At 37.1% G+C, this 17,186-nt stretch overlaps 1 protein-coding gene across 5 annotated transcripts in view; it reads left to right on the top strand.

Annotated features, from left to right (window-relative positions):
• METTL15 (methyltransferase 15, mitochondrial 12S rRNA N4-cytidine) overlaps positions 1–17,186 on the top strand; it is a 107,162-nt gene that overhangs the window by 77,089 nt on the left and 12,887 nt on the right. For 4 of the 5 annotated variants that reach the window (XM_074586252.1, XM_074586253.1, XM_074586254.1 and 1 more), the window contains exons 4-5: positions 12,764–12,955; positions 15,059–15,237. In XM_074586252.1, coding sequence (XP_074442353.1) covers positions 12,764–12,955; positions 15,059–15,237 — 371 coding nt within the window. Of the gene's footprint in view, positions 1–12,763; positions 12,960–15,058; positions 15,238–17,186 lie in introns of all 5 variants that reach the window. The other variant, XM_074586251.1, reaches the window with a different exon arrangement.

Raw genomic sequence — 17,186 nt, 5'->3', positions numbered from 1 at the left:
TATTCTGTTCGGAAAGAAATACAGTTAAAATACCTCTGGAGTAAGTTGGGTTTGGTTTTGGGGTGGTTTTTAGAGTACTTGGTTTTTGGTTTTTAGAGTATTGCAGAGCTCTCCTTTTATATCACATTAAGTTAATGCCTTTAGACTATTTTATCATTCTCTATGGAAAAATAGATGCTGAACTTCTCTTTCAGTAATGATCAAAAGTTGCTGACCTTGGGATCCTAATCATCCTTATGTAGCAGCAAAAGGGTGTGGGAGTTGCTTTCTCTTCTTCTGAATTTAAAAAAGCTAAAAAATCGTTTTATCTGAGAGCGGTGTCTTTTTTCGAGTTGCTACCAGAAAACAGCAGTTTCCAGGCAATACAATGGAGAATTACAATACCTGTTCAAATATAAACATGCTCTAAGAGACTCCTAGCTCATTGAGCCCAATTGCCTGGTATTACAAGCCACTGCATAATTTAATCTCCTTCGCTATGCTCTATTTTAAAAGTAATTAGGAGTTCTATATGCAGTGCTCCAGCTATTCCAGAGTCCAATTTTTCATTCTATGAAACTTTCTTTAAATTTCCGCTTAAAGTAGTTACCTAATTTAATTTTAGTTGAATAAAATTAACTAATAGTTGATTAATATCTATTAGTTCTATTCTTTCCCTGGCATTTAAAATACGTCGTGGAGAATATTAACATCTATTCTTAGCCTTCTTTTTTGTATGCAAAACAAGTCTGGGGTTTTTTTTAATACTTTCATCTCATAATAATAGCTCTAATTTCTTCTAGTCATCTAATTAGAGCTTCTCTGTGCCAGTTCCACTTTGAGTTGTTCCCTTTTAGGTAAGGCTCCCATAATGGCGTAGAATACTCCGGATGAAGTCTTACCATTAATGCTTTTCTGTTCTTAATGAAAAGACTTCTGACTTGTATGTCCGAGGATTTTGTTTCCCTTTTTATGCCTGTGTTTGCACTACTGTTTGCTGTTCATTTGATGGTCAAATAAAACTTCACGTTCCTTTTCCTCAAGGTTATGCCCAGGTGAAGAGCTTCCAGCTCATGCCAGGTTTTCTTTCTGGCACCTCAGTACGTGATTTCACATCTGATGCTGTTGAACTCATCACGTTTTTCTTTGTTTCTTTATGAACTTTGCCATCCTTTACTGGGGTACTTGCAACAAATTTAACTAGATTGACATTGCCTCTCCTAGGTTAATAGAAACTTAACTACAGATACTTCTGTGCTTATGGGTTTTTAAGGATCACGTTTCATGATTATTTAAATGGACTTACGCAACAGCTTCTGTTCTGATAGCCTGCAGTTACATTTGTGTATTCCCACTTTATTTCTCCTATATGGTATCTTTTTAACTTAAGCTGTTCATTTTGACTGCTTGAAAAAATCAAGTTGTATTGATAATGTAACCTTTTACACTTGGTGGAGGTGACTCACTGGGGTTTGGTTTTTTACCTCTGGATGTAATTTTTTTTTTTTTGTGGGGCTTTTTTTTTTTTTTAAATGAATCTCAATTGGATATGTTCTCCCAGTAGAGAAACAGAACGGTAATTTAAAATTGTCTGTGCGCATTTAGGACCAAACATTATTCAATTGAATATTCTCTTATTTCTCCAAATACTTACACCTTTAGACTTTGTTGTCTTCTGCAGTGGCAACTAATTAGACCGTGCATGTAGTCTCTGTACAAAAAATTATAGGTCGTTGAAATTAGGATATTTCACCAAAACCATTAATTATTCCTATTTCCTATATTTAGTGAAAAGATAATTTGCACAATTTCTGGACATTCATTGTATGTAGGAAGTCCATTTGAATGCAGCATCTCGTTACTTGTATGAAGTAAGAATGTCAATACCCAAAACACTGATTGTCAGAAAAGATCATCCCTGCTGAAATGCAGCTAAATTTGCCAGATTTTATTACAAACTATTTCATAAATAAGACAACAGAATTAGAATTTAATATAGAACTGCCAGTAAGATTCTACGTGGACGCTAACCAGGTGGTGTCTACAGAGCAACAAGATGTTAATGATTCCTAAAAAAACTAGTTTTGTTTTTATGATTGTGTTCTGAAATTTAAATTTTTAAATTAGAAACAAGGTCAAACTAGCTTGGAAAGGGAACTGCTGGCAAATTTTATTTTAAGATAGCAATTTAAATCAGAAGCATTCTTACAGTTGCTACTATTGCATTCCTTTGTATAACTTTAGTAGTTTTTTCAGAATTTAATGCTTACCAGTGTGACTAAAAGTCTGTTATCTTAAGAGATGTATCTAACTTTTCAGATACAGTATTTGAAAATCCTGACTTTCTTAAGGATTTGATTTGAGAAACTAGTAAAATACTCCCTTTTGAATATGCATATAAAACTTATAATCTTTAGTAGGATTAACTACATTATTTTCTTTCCAAGAATTAATTGCAATGTTATGAGAAATAAATATAGATTTAATTTTGATTTGAAGTGCCTTCTTATTTGGGGCAGAAAAGTTTATATTTTCAGAGAGTTCATAAATTCAGAAGTAACAAGTATGATTTAACAAGGTAAAGTAACTATTTTCTGTAAGGGATGGGTAGTAGAAGCAAAGTCTTCTGGGGTAGGTTTTTCTGCCTAGCTATAAGGGTAACGCTCATCTCCTTTCAAAGCAATGAGCTCACCAGTGAAGTACCACACGGTTACGTGGGTAGGGTACGCAACCATTTATTCATGAATGATCTAAATAAGTCAGTAAATTGGTGGCATAATTGCTGATGATTATTATTAGGGTAAGTTATCTAAAATGGCAAAAATGAAGGCTGCAAAACCTTACAAGGCAGGCAGGTGAAAAGACATATAGTGAAGTATAAAGGTGATGTGTGGCAAAAAACATGTTAAGTTTACTTATGTCGTGGTGGGCTACGAGCTGACCAGTCAGTAATGAAATACTGGGCTTATAAGACACAGTTCTATGAAAATTTAAAGCTTGGTGTTCACTGGTGGTTAGAAGAGCATGCTAAAAACTACTAGGAAAGGAATAGACAACGGAATAGTGAATGTTGGCCTGTCATTTAAACCATGATATGATTGTATTTTTAATTTTATGCACTTCTCGGTACCTTGTCTCAAAAAGGAGAAGACCTAGTACAGGCAAAGATGCAGAAGAGCAAAGCTTTGTGGCTTCTGTAATTTCCAGCTGAGTGATGCCCCTGCTTCACTTCCGCCTTTCTTTGCATTTCTCTTGTGTTCTGCTTCTCATATTTCTCCTTCCCACAATTAGGAGCATATAGTTGGGAGAAGTGACAATGTCCAAGTGATGGGTAGACAGTTTAAAGCTTCAGGTGGAGTCAATTAGGAATGTAGGCATGCCCTTGTATGAGACAGATTAGATAAGAATGACAGGAGGGAAGAAAAAGTTACTTATTTCATTTGTAATAAATTCTTGATGCCAGATGTATTCATCCTTAATGTTCTAAGGTTTAACTACCATGTCAAACAAAGAAATAGTTTGTCCAAGTAAACAAAAATCCTGTAGGGTTTTATCAGGCCACTCCCATACTGCCAGCTGCTGAATAATTAAGAAAAGAAGAAAGCATCTGTGTCTCAGATTGTTTTTCCATGTACTATGTCATAGTATTGCCACTGAGTCTCAAGGTCTAGACTCATATTTTGTTAACAAGGCAAAGGCTATGCAAATATATTCCAAGTATCAGTAGCACTAGGTCTGTCAAAGCAACAATTATGCACAATCTTGCGCAAGCTCTGTCCATGAATAGAGCACTTTAGAGTGCCAGAATTTATGATGTAGAAGAGTATTGTGCAAATTTGCTTTGTTAGCTAAAGAAAATTTAACAATAGTTTCATTTATTATTTGGTTCTGCAGGAAGGAAAAAGAGATGCTTTTTACGTGCTGTATGTCTGTGTTTTTATAACAGTCCTACAAAATGGAAATCAAATTGTGATAGGAGTAATTTTAAAACAATTGAATGTGTGGGCTGTAGGTAGGAGTAGCCTTTTGACAGTTTATTGCATGTTGCTTTTTAAATCATCAGTGTACATTCTGTTAACTTCAAGTTCGTGTTTTATATGTGGATAAATATGTCAATAAAATAAACCTTTTATTCAGCTAATGAATGAATACCCTTGGATGTTGGATAGCTATATTCTAATCTTGGAATAGACTTGCCTACAAGATTATTTTGCACGTTCTTCATAATCCTTTGTTATGAACAGATTACTATGTGTTTCTGAAATTATGAGTTTAGAGGAGAAGGCACTGGACACTGCAACAATTTAACTTTCTTGGCTAGAGAAATAATTTACTTGATCTGAGATTCTGTTGTGTTATCCTCCCCCTCTGCTCTGCCCTGGTGAGTGTCCAGTTCTGGGCTCTCCGGTTCAAGAGGGACAGGGAACTGCTGGGGAGGGTGCAGCAAAGGGCTACCAAGATGATTAGGGGACTGGAACACCTCTCTGAAGAAGAAAGGCTGAGGGATTTGGGTCTCTTCAGTCTGGAAAAAAGACGGCTGAGGGGGAATCTTATCAATGCTTATAAATACTTAGAGGGTGGGTGTCAGGAGGATGGGGCCAGGCTCTTTTCAGTGGTGCCTGGGGACAGGAGAAGAGGTAACGGGCACAAACTTGAGCATAGGAAGTTCACCTCAATGTGAGGAGGAACTTCTTTACCCTGAGGGTGGCAGAGCCCTGGCACAGGCTGCCCAGGGAGGTGGTGGAGTCTCCGTCTCTGGAGACATTCCAACCCCGCCTGGACGCGTTCCTGTGCCACCTGCTCTGGGTGACCCTGCTCTGGCAGGGGGTTGGACTAGATGATCTCCAGAGGGCCCTTCCAACCCCTGCCATTCTGTGATTCTGTAAAAATTCCTTCTTCATTAACATCCATCCATATTATGCAGAAAATAGTTAATTATTGATTTAGGTAAGGTAGAAACATATTCAGACAGCACAAACCAAAATATTCCAGGGAGGGAAAGCAGTTAGCAGACAACGTACACTTTTTTTTTGTTCATTTAACATACAGGAGAGACAAGTTCTCGTATGGTTTCATGTAGGGTATTTTGGTCATTACACAAAGCTGATCACACCTGATCAGTAATTGATCAGTAAATTTGATTGAATGATAAATCTTCTTGTGTGCCTTGCCCCCAGTCTGAAACCCTGAATAGAATTTCAGATTCCTCTGGGATTGGGTGTTAACAGTGGGGAAAAAGACACTTTGATCTGCTCATTCCATGCATGTTGAAAAAAACGTACCTGCAGATTTTAGTATTCTTATGTTCATGGGCTGAAAGATGTTCATACACAGCTGTTAAGTTTCTGATGTCAATTTGTACTTTTCAACTTGCTGATGTATATCCAGAATTTCTTTCTCTATTCTACAGGGTTTTGGCAGCTGAATTAAACAGAACTTTTCTTCCTGCTAAAGCCAGTAGCAACATCTCTTTTGAGTTCAGTGAAGCACCATTGTGTCATTAATGAAAGTATGAATTTATATGTGGGTTGTTGGGGAATGGAGAGGAGATTTTTATAAAGATATCTTTTAAGATGCCAGTATAGAAAGAATAAGAAAATAACACATAATATTTATCAGCTCTAAGGAAAGTTGCTTTACTACCTTTTCTTGCAGTGAAAAATAATCTTAGAAATAGAACTTGAATAATGAGATGAACATTCGCCCTTAAAAAGTGATCGTGCAAACTCTCAGCAGAAGTGCTACAAGACCATCAAAACTTCTTGCAGTAGTTGTAAAAATAATAGTAATTATTAGGAGAGCTTAAATAATAGGCAGATTCATTGATGTATGTAATCTATATATACTGGAGCTGATGGCGTGGTGTGGAAAATGCTGCCTAAGTCTCTTCTTGCTTCGGAACTATTCTGTAGCCTGTCTGCTTCCACTCGTGGCTGAACGGAGGTAAAACCGCAATGGCTGTGCTTGTAAAGCCAAAACCATCCTGAAATGCTGCAGTGGTGCACGCCTGCATCAGTAGAGACCGTAACTCTCCTGTGATCTCCATTTTTTTTTTTTTTTTGATTGCCCCTCTCAACTCCTTGATTTCCATGATCATGGAAAACGAGCATTTTTGAAAGTGCATCTGGTGGGTTTGCTACCTGATATGCCGGTTTGTCCAGCAAATTGTTCCCTGCTCTGTTGTCTTCATTTGCGCTGCGCTGCGTTCCCTGGAGGTTGTATGAGGACGAGAGGAGTTAAAAAGTTAAAATCAGTGTTAATAAAGCTGAGGGTCGCAAAGAATGCTTGGGAGACCTCAGATGATGATACGGGTATTCAACTGTTCTTGCATTATGTCCCCTGAACCTTGTGAAACTAGACTGTCCTGTCGCTGTGAACGCTAACCTAACATACACCTGCAACCAAAATCCCCAGACAGGGCAACGTAAAGTCAGAGAAATATTTGTGATTCTTCTGATGGATAGTGTGTTATCCCTTGAGCTGTCAGGTCTCATGAATGAAAAGCAAATCATTCTAATGGCTTGGTTTTCTTGGCACATCTGAATGATGACAGCGTATTACATATTTTACACATATTCTGGAATAAAGGTGGCATGCATAACAATGTTACATATTTTATAACAAAGATTTTTAACTCTGGCTAGCTGCAAATTGCATAAAATAATATAATTTGCTCTTATTACTCAGCAAGACTTTGTGTTACTTAGGAAACTTAGAAATACATTTTCTCAAATTTTGGTGAGGCATATAATTTTGAAAATTGCCTCAATAATCACTAGTCTTATACTATTAGTCTTCCATCTGCCCAGAAAGAGATGACCTCCTCAATCTGTTATTTAGCCAGAGAGGGACATTGTTCATTAGGAACTTAAATTTTCATATTTGTTTTTGACGGGATTGAACATACCTGCTATGAAAGATGTCTAGTATGGTAAGATTTCTATTTGTGATGTACTCTGTGGAAATGATTTGTAATATTTGTGGGTTTGATTAAATGATTATATTTTTCTCCTTTAATCGAAACAGCGTTTAATGTTCCTTCAATTTAAAACAGTAGTTTTTACTGAAACTGTGTGTGTGTTGTTGGACAGAATAGTGGAATGCATACTTTATATAAAAGTAAAAATTAACATTAAAATAATGTTTTGAGGCATCCTGAAATTTCTTACAGGCATGCTTGAGAGGCTGTTAGAAACAGGTTTTGGTGCTTGGAATCAGTGAGACACAAGGAGCAAAGGACAGCATCACTTTACAGAATCTGTAGCGGACTGAGAAGGAGAGGAAGTTTTGCTGGAAACGGCAGGAGAACAATTAAAGCAGGAAATAACTACTTTCATAAAGGTTTGTGTAAGAGAGAGAGAAGACAGACAATTGACAAGAGGAGACAAAGGCAGGCACACGTTTTCATCTTTGGGGTAGTGCTTCTGACAGCATAAGATGTTCTAACAGGTTAATACAAAAAGCGGGGGGTTGTTGGGGGTTTTTTTGGTGTCATATCTTCAAGTTATATGGAAAGTAGCGTTTAACTTCTTAGAATATGTGCGTACCTTTTAAGTGTTCCCTACTCTGAAGTGGGAGTACATAGCACGTAAATGTTTACCAAATCATAAATACTTAAAATGACATTTCTGTGATCTTAACATACAGAACAAAATTATTATTATAGCCCTCAAATTTGAAAATATGAACTTACTTTGTTCTATGGAAATTGCTTTTCACCTACACTTCTTCCTGTTTTTAGGTCTTTGTAAATCAGTGGCTGAGATTTGGTTTTGGTAATTTTGTAGCACAAAACTCATCCTAGACTGGGCTGTCAGTTCTCTGATAGATATATGGGCTTTTTCCAGAGCTATAATTAATTTTTTATAAAGCTAGGAATGTAATGTTTGTAAGTTGATAGATGTTATAATTTTATTTTTTATTTTTTTCTTTGCACACATGAAACCCATGCCAATTTCCCATTTGTCAAAGATCATTTAAAATTTTTTGCAGAACATTCAGGTACGTTTTTTGAGAGGGCTGTTGCAGCAGTAATGCTCATAGGTAGGATGCCGAGGGTTCCAGGAATTTATGACTGGAGTACTTTGTGGTTTGCTTCTAGGTGTGACTGGTCCAGTGCAGCCATGAGCGAAAGTCGCAGCTGTCTGCCAGCTGCTGAGTGACCTGGGTGAAGTGTGTCAGTGACATCAAACCAGGTCTGTACCAGTATCCTCGTTACAGCTGGTGCTAATTGGCACCCCTGTTGGCAGTCTCAGTGGAGTTACTGAATCTAACAAAGCTCCAGTTGGTCTCCTCGTTTGATGTGCATTGGCAAGAGTGAGCTGAAAAACTTTCTTTTTCCAGTTCTCTCAAAGAAACCATTTATTCTCGTTAAGTAGAAGGTAGTTTTCACTGTTGACAAAGGATCATCGCTTCCTGACTTTCTATGTATTCATACATAGAATTTGTAAGGGGAGCAGCGGTGAAAGATCAAGAGCGAGTATTGTTGTGTACACATAAAAAATGCTGAAGCACCATGAAAGCATAATCGTACTTTTCTGTGAAATTACTTGAATGATTGATGTCACAGCAACCTCTGTGACAACAGAGAGAACTGGATAAGGGAAAAGATTTTCTCTGTTTATTTTGTAGAAGCTGTATTCATACTTTACTTTTTTCCTGTGCACATCCCGCTCAGCTGAGTAAAATAAAAAAGCAATATCTTTATAAAGTGTTACAGAATACCAGAGGTTAACTGAAAGCAGAAGAGCCTGAAATACATTGGGAGGCTTCGAACTTTCTCATTCTGCTCTGTCGTATAATTGAGAAGTGCGGGTCCAATGCCGTCTATCAGAATTACTATGCTATTTGTCATAGCATAATACAATAAAATACTGTGTTATGACCTGAGCAAAGGATCCTGAACCCAAGGTTCTGTGTTATTTTCCAACTCTAGCAAACAATGTAAGAATTCTGCGAGCTCTTCAGGTTGTTGCGCAATAAAATCTATTATGGCCCCAACAACATATGTAGCAGCTGAAATAACTTTTTATTATTTTTAAAATTGCCTAGGTTGTCCATGTTCCCAATGTTCTTTTAAAACCTTGAATACTTTTTTCTTGGAGAATGTAAAAATGAATATAGAGGGAGTAAGCACGTTGAATATTTTGAGAAGTTAGTGGTTGTTTGACTGCAGCAGCTGGAATTTATCAAAAATCACTATGCTATTACCACACACACAACGCACCACATGAGAGCTGAACATATCACAGGTGTTGTCTGCTTTTTTACATCCTCAGACCATAGTCTCTGAAATTGTTGTAGTTTTTTACGTAGGTATCTTCAAGTCATTCAGCGTTAAACCCCACGAATCTGACTTCTCCATTTTTAAGAGATGGGCTAAAAGATCTTTGTAGTTGTTTTATGTTTCTAAAATACTCTGAATATGTAAAGTGCTGTTCAGGTACTAAGTTTAAATATTTTCTCTTACACAAGGCAATTGGATCTCGTTAGATTGCAACCTCCAAAGATCACCTAAAATGATTACAGCGCTGTCTGTGTGACCCTTTGTAGTCTCAACAGCTTTTGATGGTATCCCCAAGACTCACCTATATCCCTCATTCGGTCGTGATCCGTAGCGTTTTGATAGGCTCTCTCCTCTCAGGCATTTTTGAACGATAAGCTTGGCTGTATTATTTGGTATTTAGGGATGTTCCCTGCTTTAGCTTTCCTGCTTTTTCCACTAAGCGCTGTTTTTGCGATACATTAAGACAGGAAAGGGCAATAGACAGATTTTCACGCTAGCTAAGTATGGTCATGGAACGTAAAACTTCTAATGCCCAAAGAAAACATTGGAACACTGAAAAAGAAAGCGAAAAGAATTTCTACATACCCGGGGAAAGCAGAAGGCATGTGACTGTGGGAAATAAACATTTTTAGAGTAGGGTACACAGCTTTTATTATTTATTTGAGGTTATTCTGGAAACAGGATTACAGATGATGTAAACAAAAGTCTGACGGCAGAAGGAATTGAGGCTAAATTAAGCATTTTTAGTGAGAATCGTGTGTAATAAGCAGTGTGAAATAATTATTTGAACATAGGCGTGAAGAATAGTAGACAAGGAAAGAGTTTTATTATGTTCTAATAAATACTTCTGAATGCTTGATAAAGTATTTTTCTTTAAATGTGTCATTTACGTAATCTAATAGATTAGTCCTTATCATTGCTGTCATCATTGTTACTATCCTGTTGAAAAAAGAGTTGATATTTGTATTTCCTTCCATAAGGTAATAAATCTTTCCTACATCTGTACTTGGTTTGATTAATTGAAATGTATGAGGTACCCAAGATGCTTAAAATTGTTTCTTCTAGTCCACAGAGAAACAGGAATTCAGAGAACTGGCCCAAACATTTTAATATAGTCATTGTAATCTCCTGAAATGCATCTATTTTTAGCGAAGATTTATATTCACCAAGACACCTCTATCCACTACTGATACACAAAATGCAGTGTGTAACAAACAGGTTACATACAGAGGCTACAATTTCACACAGCTGAAAGGATGACATCAAAATGTCAACCTAATTATTTTTCAATCTTTTTTTATTTGCAAACTCCAAAACATCTTCCAGCTGAAGCGTCTCTCTACCAAAGAGTAAATTTCAACTTACTGCAAAGTAAAGGTGTATATATATACCTTTTTCTAATCGTAGAATCTTCATGGTTGGAAAGGACTTTTGAGATCGAGTCCAACCATACACACAGAGGGTTGGCAGACCAGAAATCAAAGGCCACTGTCCCACACATCCTGGCCAACTGCATGCTTACGACTTGTTTAAAGAAACGTAATCGAATTTCTAGCAAGTTATAAATACAGTTCAAAATACCTTTTCAGGTTGGTTGGTAGCACAATACAGCACTAGTTCATAGCACGGATTACTGTCTGCTGGGGAAACTCGGTGATGGCAAGTTATAATTTTTTCCAGATCTCATTTATTTTCATCTCCCACATCCAGAATTGTAAAGTTCATTGCTTTGCACAAGTTGTAAAGTTAGAAACACTGCCCAGTTGGACAAAGTGGTACAGATTTCCGAGAAAATTCCTCTCATTATGTTGAGGGGAAATAAAATCTCAAAGCTATAACTTTATAGCTTAGATTGGTTTAAATACATTAAGTGGATCGTTGTGCTTTTCAGGAACTGTCAGTTCTTATTATGCTGAGTAGTTGAATTTAATTATATGCTGGACAGTAATCGATTCAGAAATGCATATGTGCGATCATGATATCCCTCATGAAATCTGTTCATTCAAGGTATTTCCCAGGTTCTGTGCTATGCCAAATAGGTTGATTCATTCTGCTCTAATGAATATACCATTGCGTAACTAAATGTTCTTCCATATGGTTGCATTCATAACTTCTTCCTTTTAATGGAGCTTCCCCCCGCCCCCCGTAGCATTTCTCACTCCAATTGGATGGGTTCATAAAAGGTTCATAAGCTATTTTAAAGCTGTAGCCACTGGAGTTGACTAAATTATGTCATAGTGCCAGTTGTCTTGATGTTAAACTGACCTGAAAGAAGGATCAGATTTAAGCCGATATTTCGAAAAAGCTTTGTTTTTTTCATTTCATTTTTTTTTTCCAAAATTACTGTAATGCTGAAGTGTCAGAAGATGCATGGACATCTGTCCTTTTGTAGCTGGAACGGTTAAAGGAGTTGCTCTCTCTTTCCATTCACTGCTGCCCATGTAACTTAACCAAATTTATGTGAGTTAACCTGGTGGACCTTGTAGTAATTTGAATGCTAATCCATGGTGCTGCTGAGCAGTTGTCCCCACCGCCATCAAAACTCAGCTGTGGAGGCAGTAGCTTCTTGCTAGGGGCAGAAATAGATTGTGTTTTGCAGGTACTGCTTAAAAATGCAGCAGCACATTGGTTAATCCATTTAAATCTTTCTGAAATTCATTGAGATTTTGATGGATAGGTAAAATAAAATGTTTAATTGTAGGTCACTGTATATATAAACAAGAACCAAAAGTCCAGGTGTAGACACCCAAGAAAGAGCTGGGCAGCTCAGGGATGTGTCCCCTTCTCCCATGCTGTGCCACTTTCCCTTCCTACTACAGGAATATTAAGCAAGAAACACTTTAAATCTTAAAAGAAGAATGCCAAGTACAAAAATGCATGTAAAACTGCTCTCCCCAGTGACTAGATGCCTGAATCGAAACTACACTGCAGTATTTTATCTGTTTGTTATGTGCACCTAATTTTGGCTAATTATTTTTGAAACAAATAGCCACATATTTAAAAAAAAGTGTTTGTGCCATGGATTTTCTTGCTGGCAGGTCAGTGTTAAGCACAAGGCTGTGCAGTCGTGTTCCATCTTGTCTGCTTCTTCTCCAGGTCCGAGAACCGGGCGTTCTCTCCTGCACTTTGGCCTCACTTGACTAAGGGCCCTGCTCAGCGCCGTGCCTGCCCTGGCTGGTCAGGGCATTCCTGTTGGATGTGGAAGGTGTCCCTTTGAGTTCCCGGGCTTTGATAAAATGAAGTTTTAGTCAGGTTTCCATTTCCTTGAGATCAAGCAGGAAGGGAGTGAAGAGTTAAAGACGCCAAAGTAGCTGCTGATGGGTGGGCTGGACTAGTTTCCAATGTTGCCCTATGAAAAGTACTTCAGCTATTACTTTGGGAACAACCCTAGTGTTTCTGAGACAACTGAGCACTACTGTCTAATTCCTGCTATACAAGGGGAAGACACGGCACTGTTGTACTTAAAATTGAGGCTATTTATTTGTGATTTTCTTGCAGGAAACAGATTCGAGCTCTACTAGGACAGTTCAGCCAGTCAGAGGCTTTGTTAATCTCCTCTGGAGTTGAGCCCGGGACTCTAGATGGAGTTGTCTTGGATGCTGGCTGTTCTTCTATGCAATTTGACACACCTGAAAGAGGTTTTTCTCTGCAGAAGGATGGACCTTTGGACATGCGTATGGATAGTGACAGGTACCTGGTAATCAAATATTTCTCCTTGAAACTTAAAGACTGTGTGCTCAGCAACCCCCGTGCATTTCATTTCCCCTTAAGTTGAAGAATTCTCATCATCAAACCACATCTAAGTTTGCAGGAGTATAGTGTCTTTTGCCACAAAGCTTTTTTTTGATCTTAATACTTAGAACTCGGGATATCGTCTTTTCCTTCTTTGAAATGAGAGGAAGGTTCCAGTGATGAGTAACTAAGCCAGTAACATTTTTGTTAACTGTACTATTAAAATACTACATTTTTGGAGTGTATGGTATACAGTTACAGGAGCATCTCATTTTCAGAGGCCTGTCGTCTGCCTGTTATTTCCATGGTTTCTCAGACTGTACTTGATCTACAGGCTCACAATCCCTTACTGCAGTCCCTTTCCTTTTCTGCCACACTTACTATTTGTGGAACCTTCACTTGAGCACGTTCAGGTGCTCCCTCAGGAAAGGAGCAACCTCCCTCTTTTCTGCAATGGCCATCTGACCCAGTTACTTCTCTCTAAAAGGAACATAATATAAATTAAATAAATAAAAAAATAAATAATATCCATGATATCTGCCAATTGAAATTAGATAGCAACATTGCTTTTAACACACCAGTATAATGCTGTCTCACATGCCTGTAGGTTTATTCTAAGCTTTCCTTAGCGATATGATAAACTTCCTTTCATGTGGTGTAGGAGGCACATCAGGCTTACTTCATTGTCAAATTAACAATTACTAAATAAATCACCTCTATTTAAATTACTAGAATTGGTATTTAGAACACTCAAGACCATGGAAATGAACGGTGGAATGATAGTTATGTAGCAGTTTTTATCTTCAAACAACCTAATCTATTTCTGTAGCATTGTGCTTTTTACATGAACAGCCAAAGCTCTCTGTTGTATAGATGATGGCAGCAATTGCATAACGCATTACTGGGAGAATGAAAATTTTTGCTTTGTGTTTTGATGAACCTTTAGTCTTAAGAAATGTCACTTGATCTTTCGTTGCTCACATAGAGCCAATGGGAAGCCTCAGTTTCTAAGGCATTACCGTAACACATTAATGTTAAGTCTTAACACAGCAAATTTCATGATAATTGCTTTTTCCAGTTTTGTGTAAAAAAACCTCACGTCATCCTCCTGGGATTCAGCCCTCGGATTTCAAGAGTCTGAACTCCAGGCTTGTTTTTGCATCATGAGAATGCATACGTGGAACCGGGAGCATAAGAACAAAGGATACCTGTGGCATAACAAAAGCCTTACACTACGGTTGTTGCTATGATACTACTTGCCTCTGATTTCTAAGTTTTGTTATCTTTTGTAAGGTACTGCAGGAGAGTAATAAATGCCTGAAAAATATTCTGCACATTCATGTATTTATAGAAGAAAATTTATTAAGTAGGTTATATGATTTTTCCCATTAGTAAACCCATATATGATGTTCCTAAAATACCTTGAACTATTTCAATGTGAAGTGACAAAGATTTTTAAAAAAATAAATGTTTTGCTTATACTGTTTATATTCTAATTCCTGCCATTTGTAATATTAGGTCATGTCTGTTCTCTCAAAACAGTGTTTGGATATAAATTCTTATGACTTTCAGTGAAAAGTAAAGTTAAATTATTTTCATGAGCAATTGTTTTCATAGCAGGAGATGTGAAAGAAAAGATCCTTGAGATCAGTTCTGACTAGAAAACAACATACAATGCAAGGTGACTAAAGTGAACCCATAATGGAGGAGTTTATATTCTAAAGCTAAATAAAAAGTCACATTCCATTTTAACATGATACTGAAATATATTTATTCTTGTCAACTCATTAAGCACAGTTTATGATAATACTTGGAAGTTTCAGCTGTTCTAATTGATCTTAAGGAACAAACTCCATTTAAAGTAGCAAAAAAAAAAAAAAGGATTTATTTAAAAGGTGCAAGCTATATCTGTTTTCATAGGGTTGCTGTCTCTTATTTGAAAACCTCAAAGGCACTTGTATGCGGTGTGTGTGTTTGACTTTATGTCTCAATGCTATGAAGCTTCACCTCTTGTCAATGAAAACTGACGTCAGTGAACTAATTGGCTCTTCTTGTGCGTAGGTACCCTGACATGCCCACTGCTGCTGATGTTGTGAATGCTTTAGATCAACAGGCGCTTGCGTCCATCCTGAGAACATACGGGGAGGAGAGGCACGCCAAGAAAATCGCTTCAGCCATCGTTCAGGCACGCAGCATATACCCCATCACCAGAACTCAGCAGCTTGCAAGCATTGTTGCAGGTACCCTCATTAATTCTTCACAGTGGCTGAGGAGAAAAAATATTAATCCCCAAAGTCCCAGAGGGATCTATTTGTACTTGAAATCATGCAGGATCTAATCCTGCCTATTCTGCTCTGATGTCAGCTCTCCCTTTTTTTTTTTTTCTTTTTTTAAAATCCCACTTTTTATATTGTAGTTTGACGATTAGTTTAATAATAGATTTTACATGAAGTGATTTATCATTTTGCCAACCAAGTTGAAACACAGAATGACAGCAGCCTAGGGAATTCTTTATCCCATCTATTGATAAGCATTCAAATATCGTAAACATCACATATCTCTCTTAGTTTTAGATTTCTACATTTTAGTATTTTGAGGGTAAGTACCATGGCAGTTTCTAATTATGAATGAAATCAGATTATTGCTGTCTGCTTAAAGAACCAGGAAGCAAAAAGTAAAGCAATACGTAGCTTGCTTCACCTCGTGAATGCCAACTAGATCAGCCTGAAGCGACTATTGAAACACTTCATCTTACTTGCTTTTCACTGTAAACAACTTGAACAAAATGCAGTTAGGCAGGAGCTGTGCTCACATCAAGAACCTTCATGTTTGAGTTCTCGAGTGAAAATGTTCAAGGAAAAATGTAAGACACAAATCCCGTTCATTAACGTTATAATATTGAATGTTGGGATATGTTTATTTTCTTTAACCAAAAAATTAAAATTACTTGGTCTTGTCACAAATAAGTCTAAAATGCTGACTCCTTTGAATACAGACCTTTAAAACGGCCATCCAAATTTAACATTTGCTAAAGACTATTGTTAAAAGTTTTATCTGTATCCTGAAGACTTTTAAAAAAATATTGTTTTCATAAAAATTTGTATTGCTTAAACTGGAATTTTATGGGACTTACGTTTAACGACTGAAAAACAAATTAAAAGGTTTGGATTTGTATAAGTCAGGATACCTGAGCAAAATGTCCAGTCAACCGAGGCCCAAAGTTTAGCTGATATGATTAGAGGACCTGAAGATGCTGCTTGCTGTCGTAAGCTGCTGCTTTAAATATAGTGAATGTGAGGAACAATCTCAAAAAAAGGAAGGGATAAAACACTATGAGTCTTTTATAAAACTTGAAGTTACATTTTTAATATAGTCATTGTCATCAATATAATGCACTAATAATTTACTTTTTGTCACATGATCTCATGCTTTTTGAAAAAATGTTGATTAAAACAGCGTACCGTTATTGAGATTGAAGCAACCATTTTGCTATGCTACAGATGTAATCTGTTATAGGCTGTCAACAAGCGACTCGGTAACTTCTGAAATAATCTTGTGCACTAGCTTGAGCTAAGAAAATAAAAATACTAGTGCATAAACGACAGTGATTGAATATTCCTTCCTGTTTAATGTGTTGCATGTGAGTCATCACTTAATGGTCACTTTCTGTGACCATGAGAAGGATTATTTGTTCTCACTTCAAACTCTTTGCTTATTTCAAGAGCAGCTTGATTCGTGAATCGGGTATGCATCAGATAGTATACATGCCAAAGACAATGAATCCAGCACATGTCTGCCAAGACAGTAAGCGTGTATGCTTTGTGTGCCTTTTTTTTTTTTTTTTTTTTTTTTAAGTATGCAAGAAGTTAAAACAACTCTAGGACAGTTACGCTGATCCCTGTTTGGGTGGAACTTCTTCCAATTTTAATTTGATTCCTCCAGTGAAGGAGCACAATGGTGGATCCCGCTATTTTTTGAACTTGTTACACCTTAAGAAAATTTCTGGTAACTGTAATACAATTTGTTTAATTTATCATTTATCATCAATGTATATTCTTCTTATGCAAAATGACATCTGTGAAGTTATTGAGGTAAGCCAGAGCTAGAGTGCCAGAGACCACAGCTACAGGATCCTTCTGGTCGCACAGCACAGAAAAGCCTCTGACTAATTCAGGACTTTACCAGAGTA

The sequence above is a fragment of the Larus michahellis genome, chromosome 4 (assembly GCF_964199755.1).
Source record: "Larus michahellis chromosome 4, bLarMic1.1, whole genome shotgun sequence".
Classification (NCBI taxonomy): domain Eukaryota; kingdom Metazoa; phylum Chordata; class Aves; order Charadriiformes; family Laridae; genus Larus; species Larus michahellis.
Note: the sequence above shows the minus strand (reverse complement) of the source record. Positions and strands in the feature narration are given on the sequence as shown.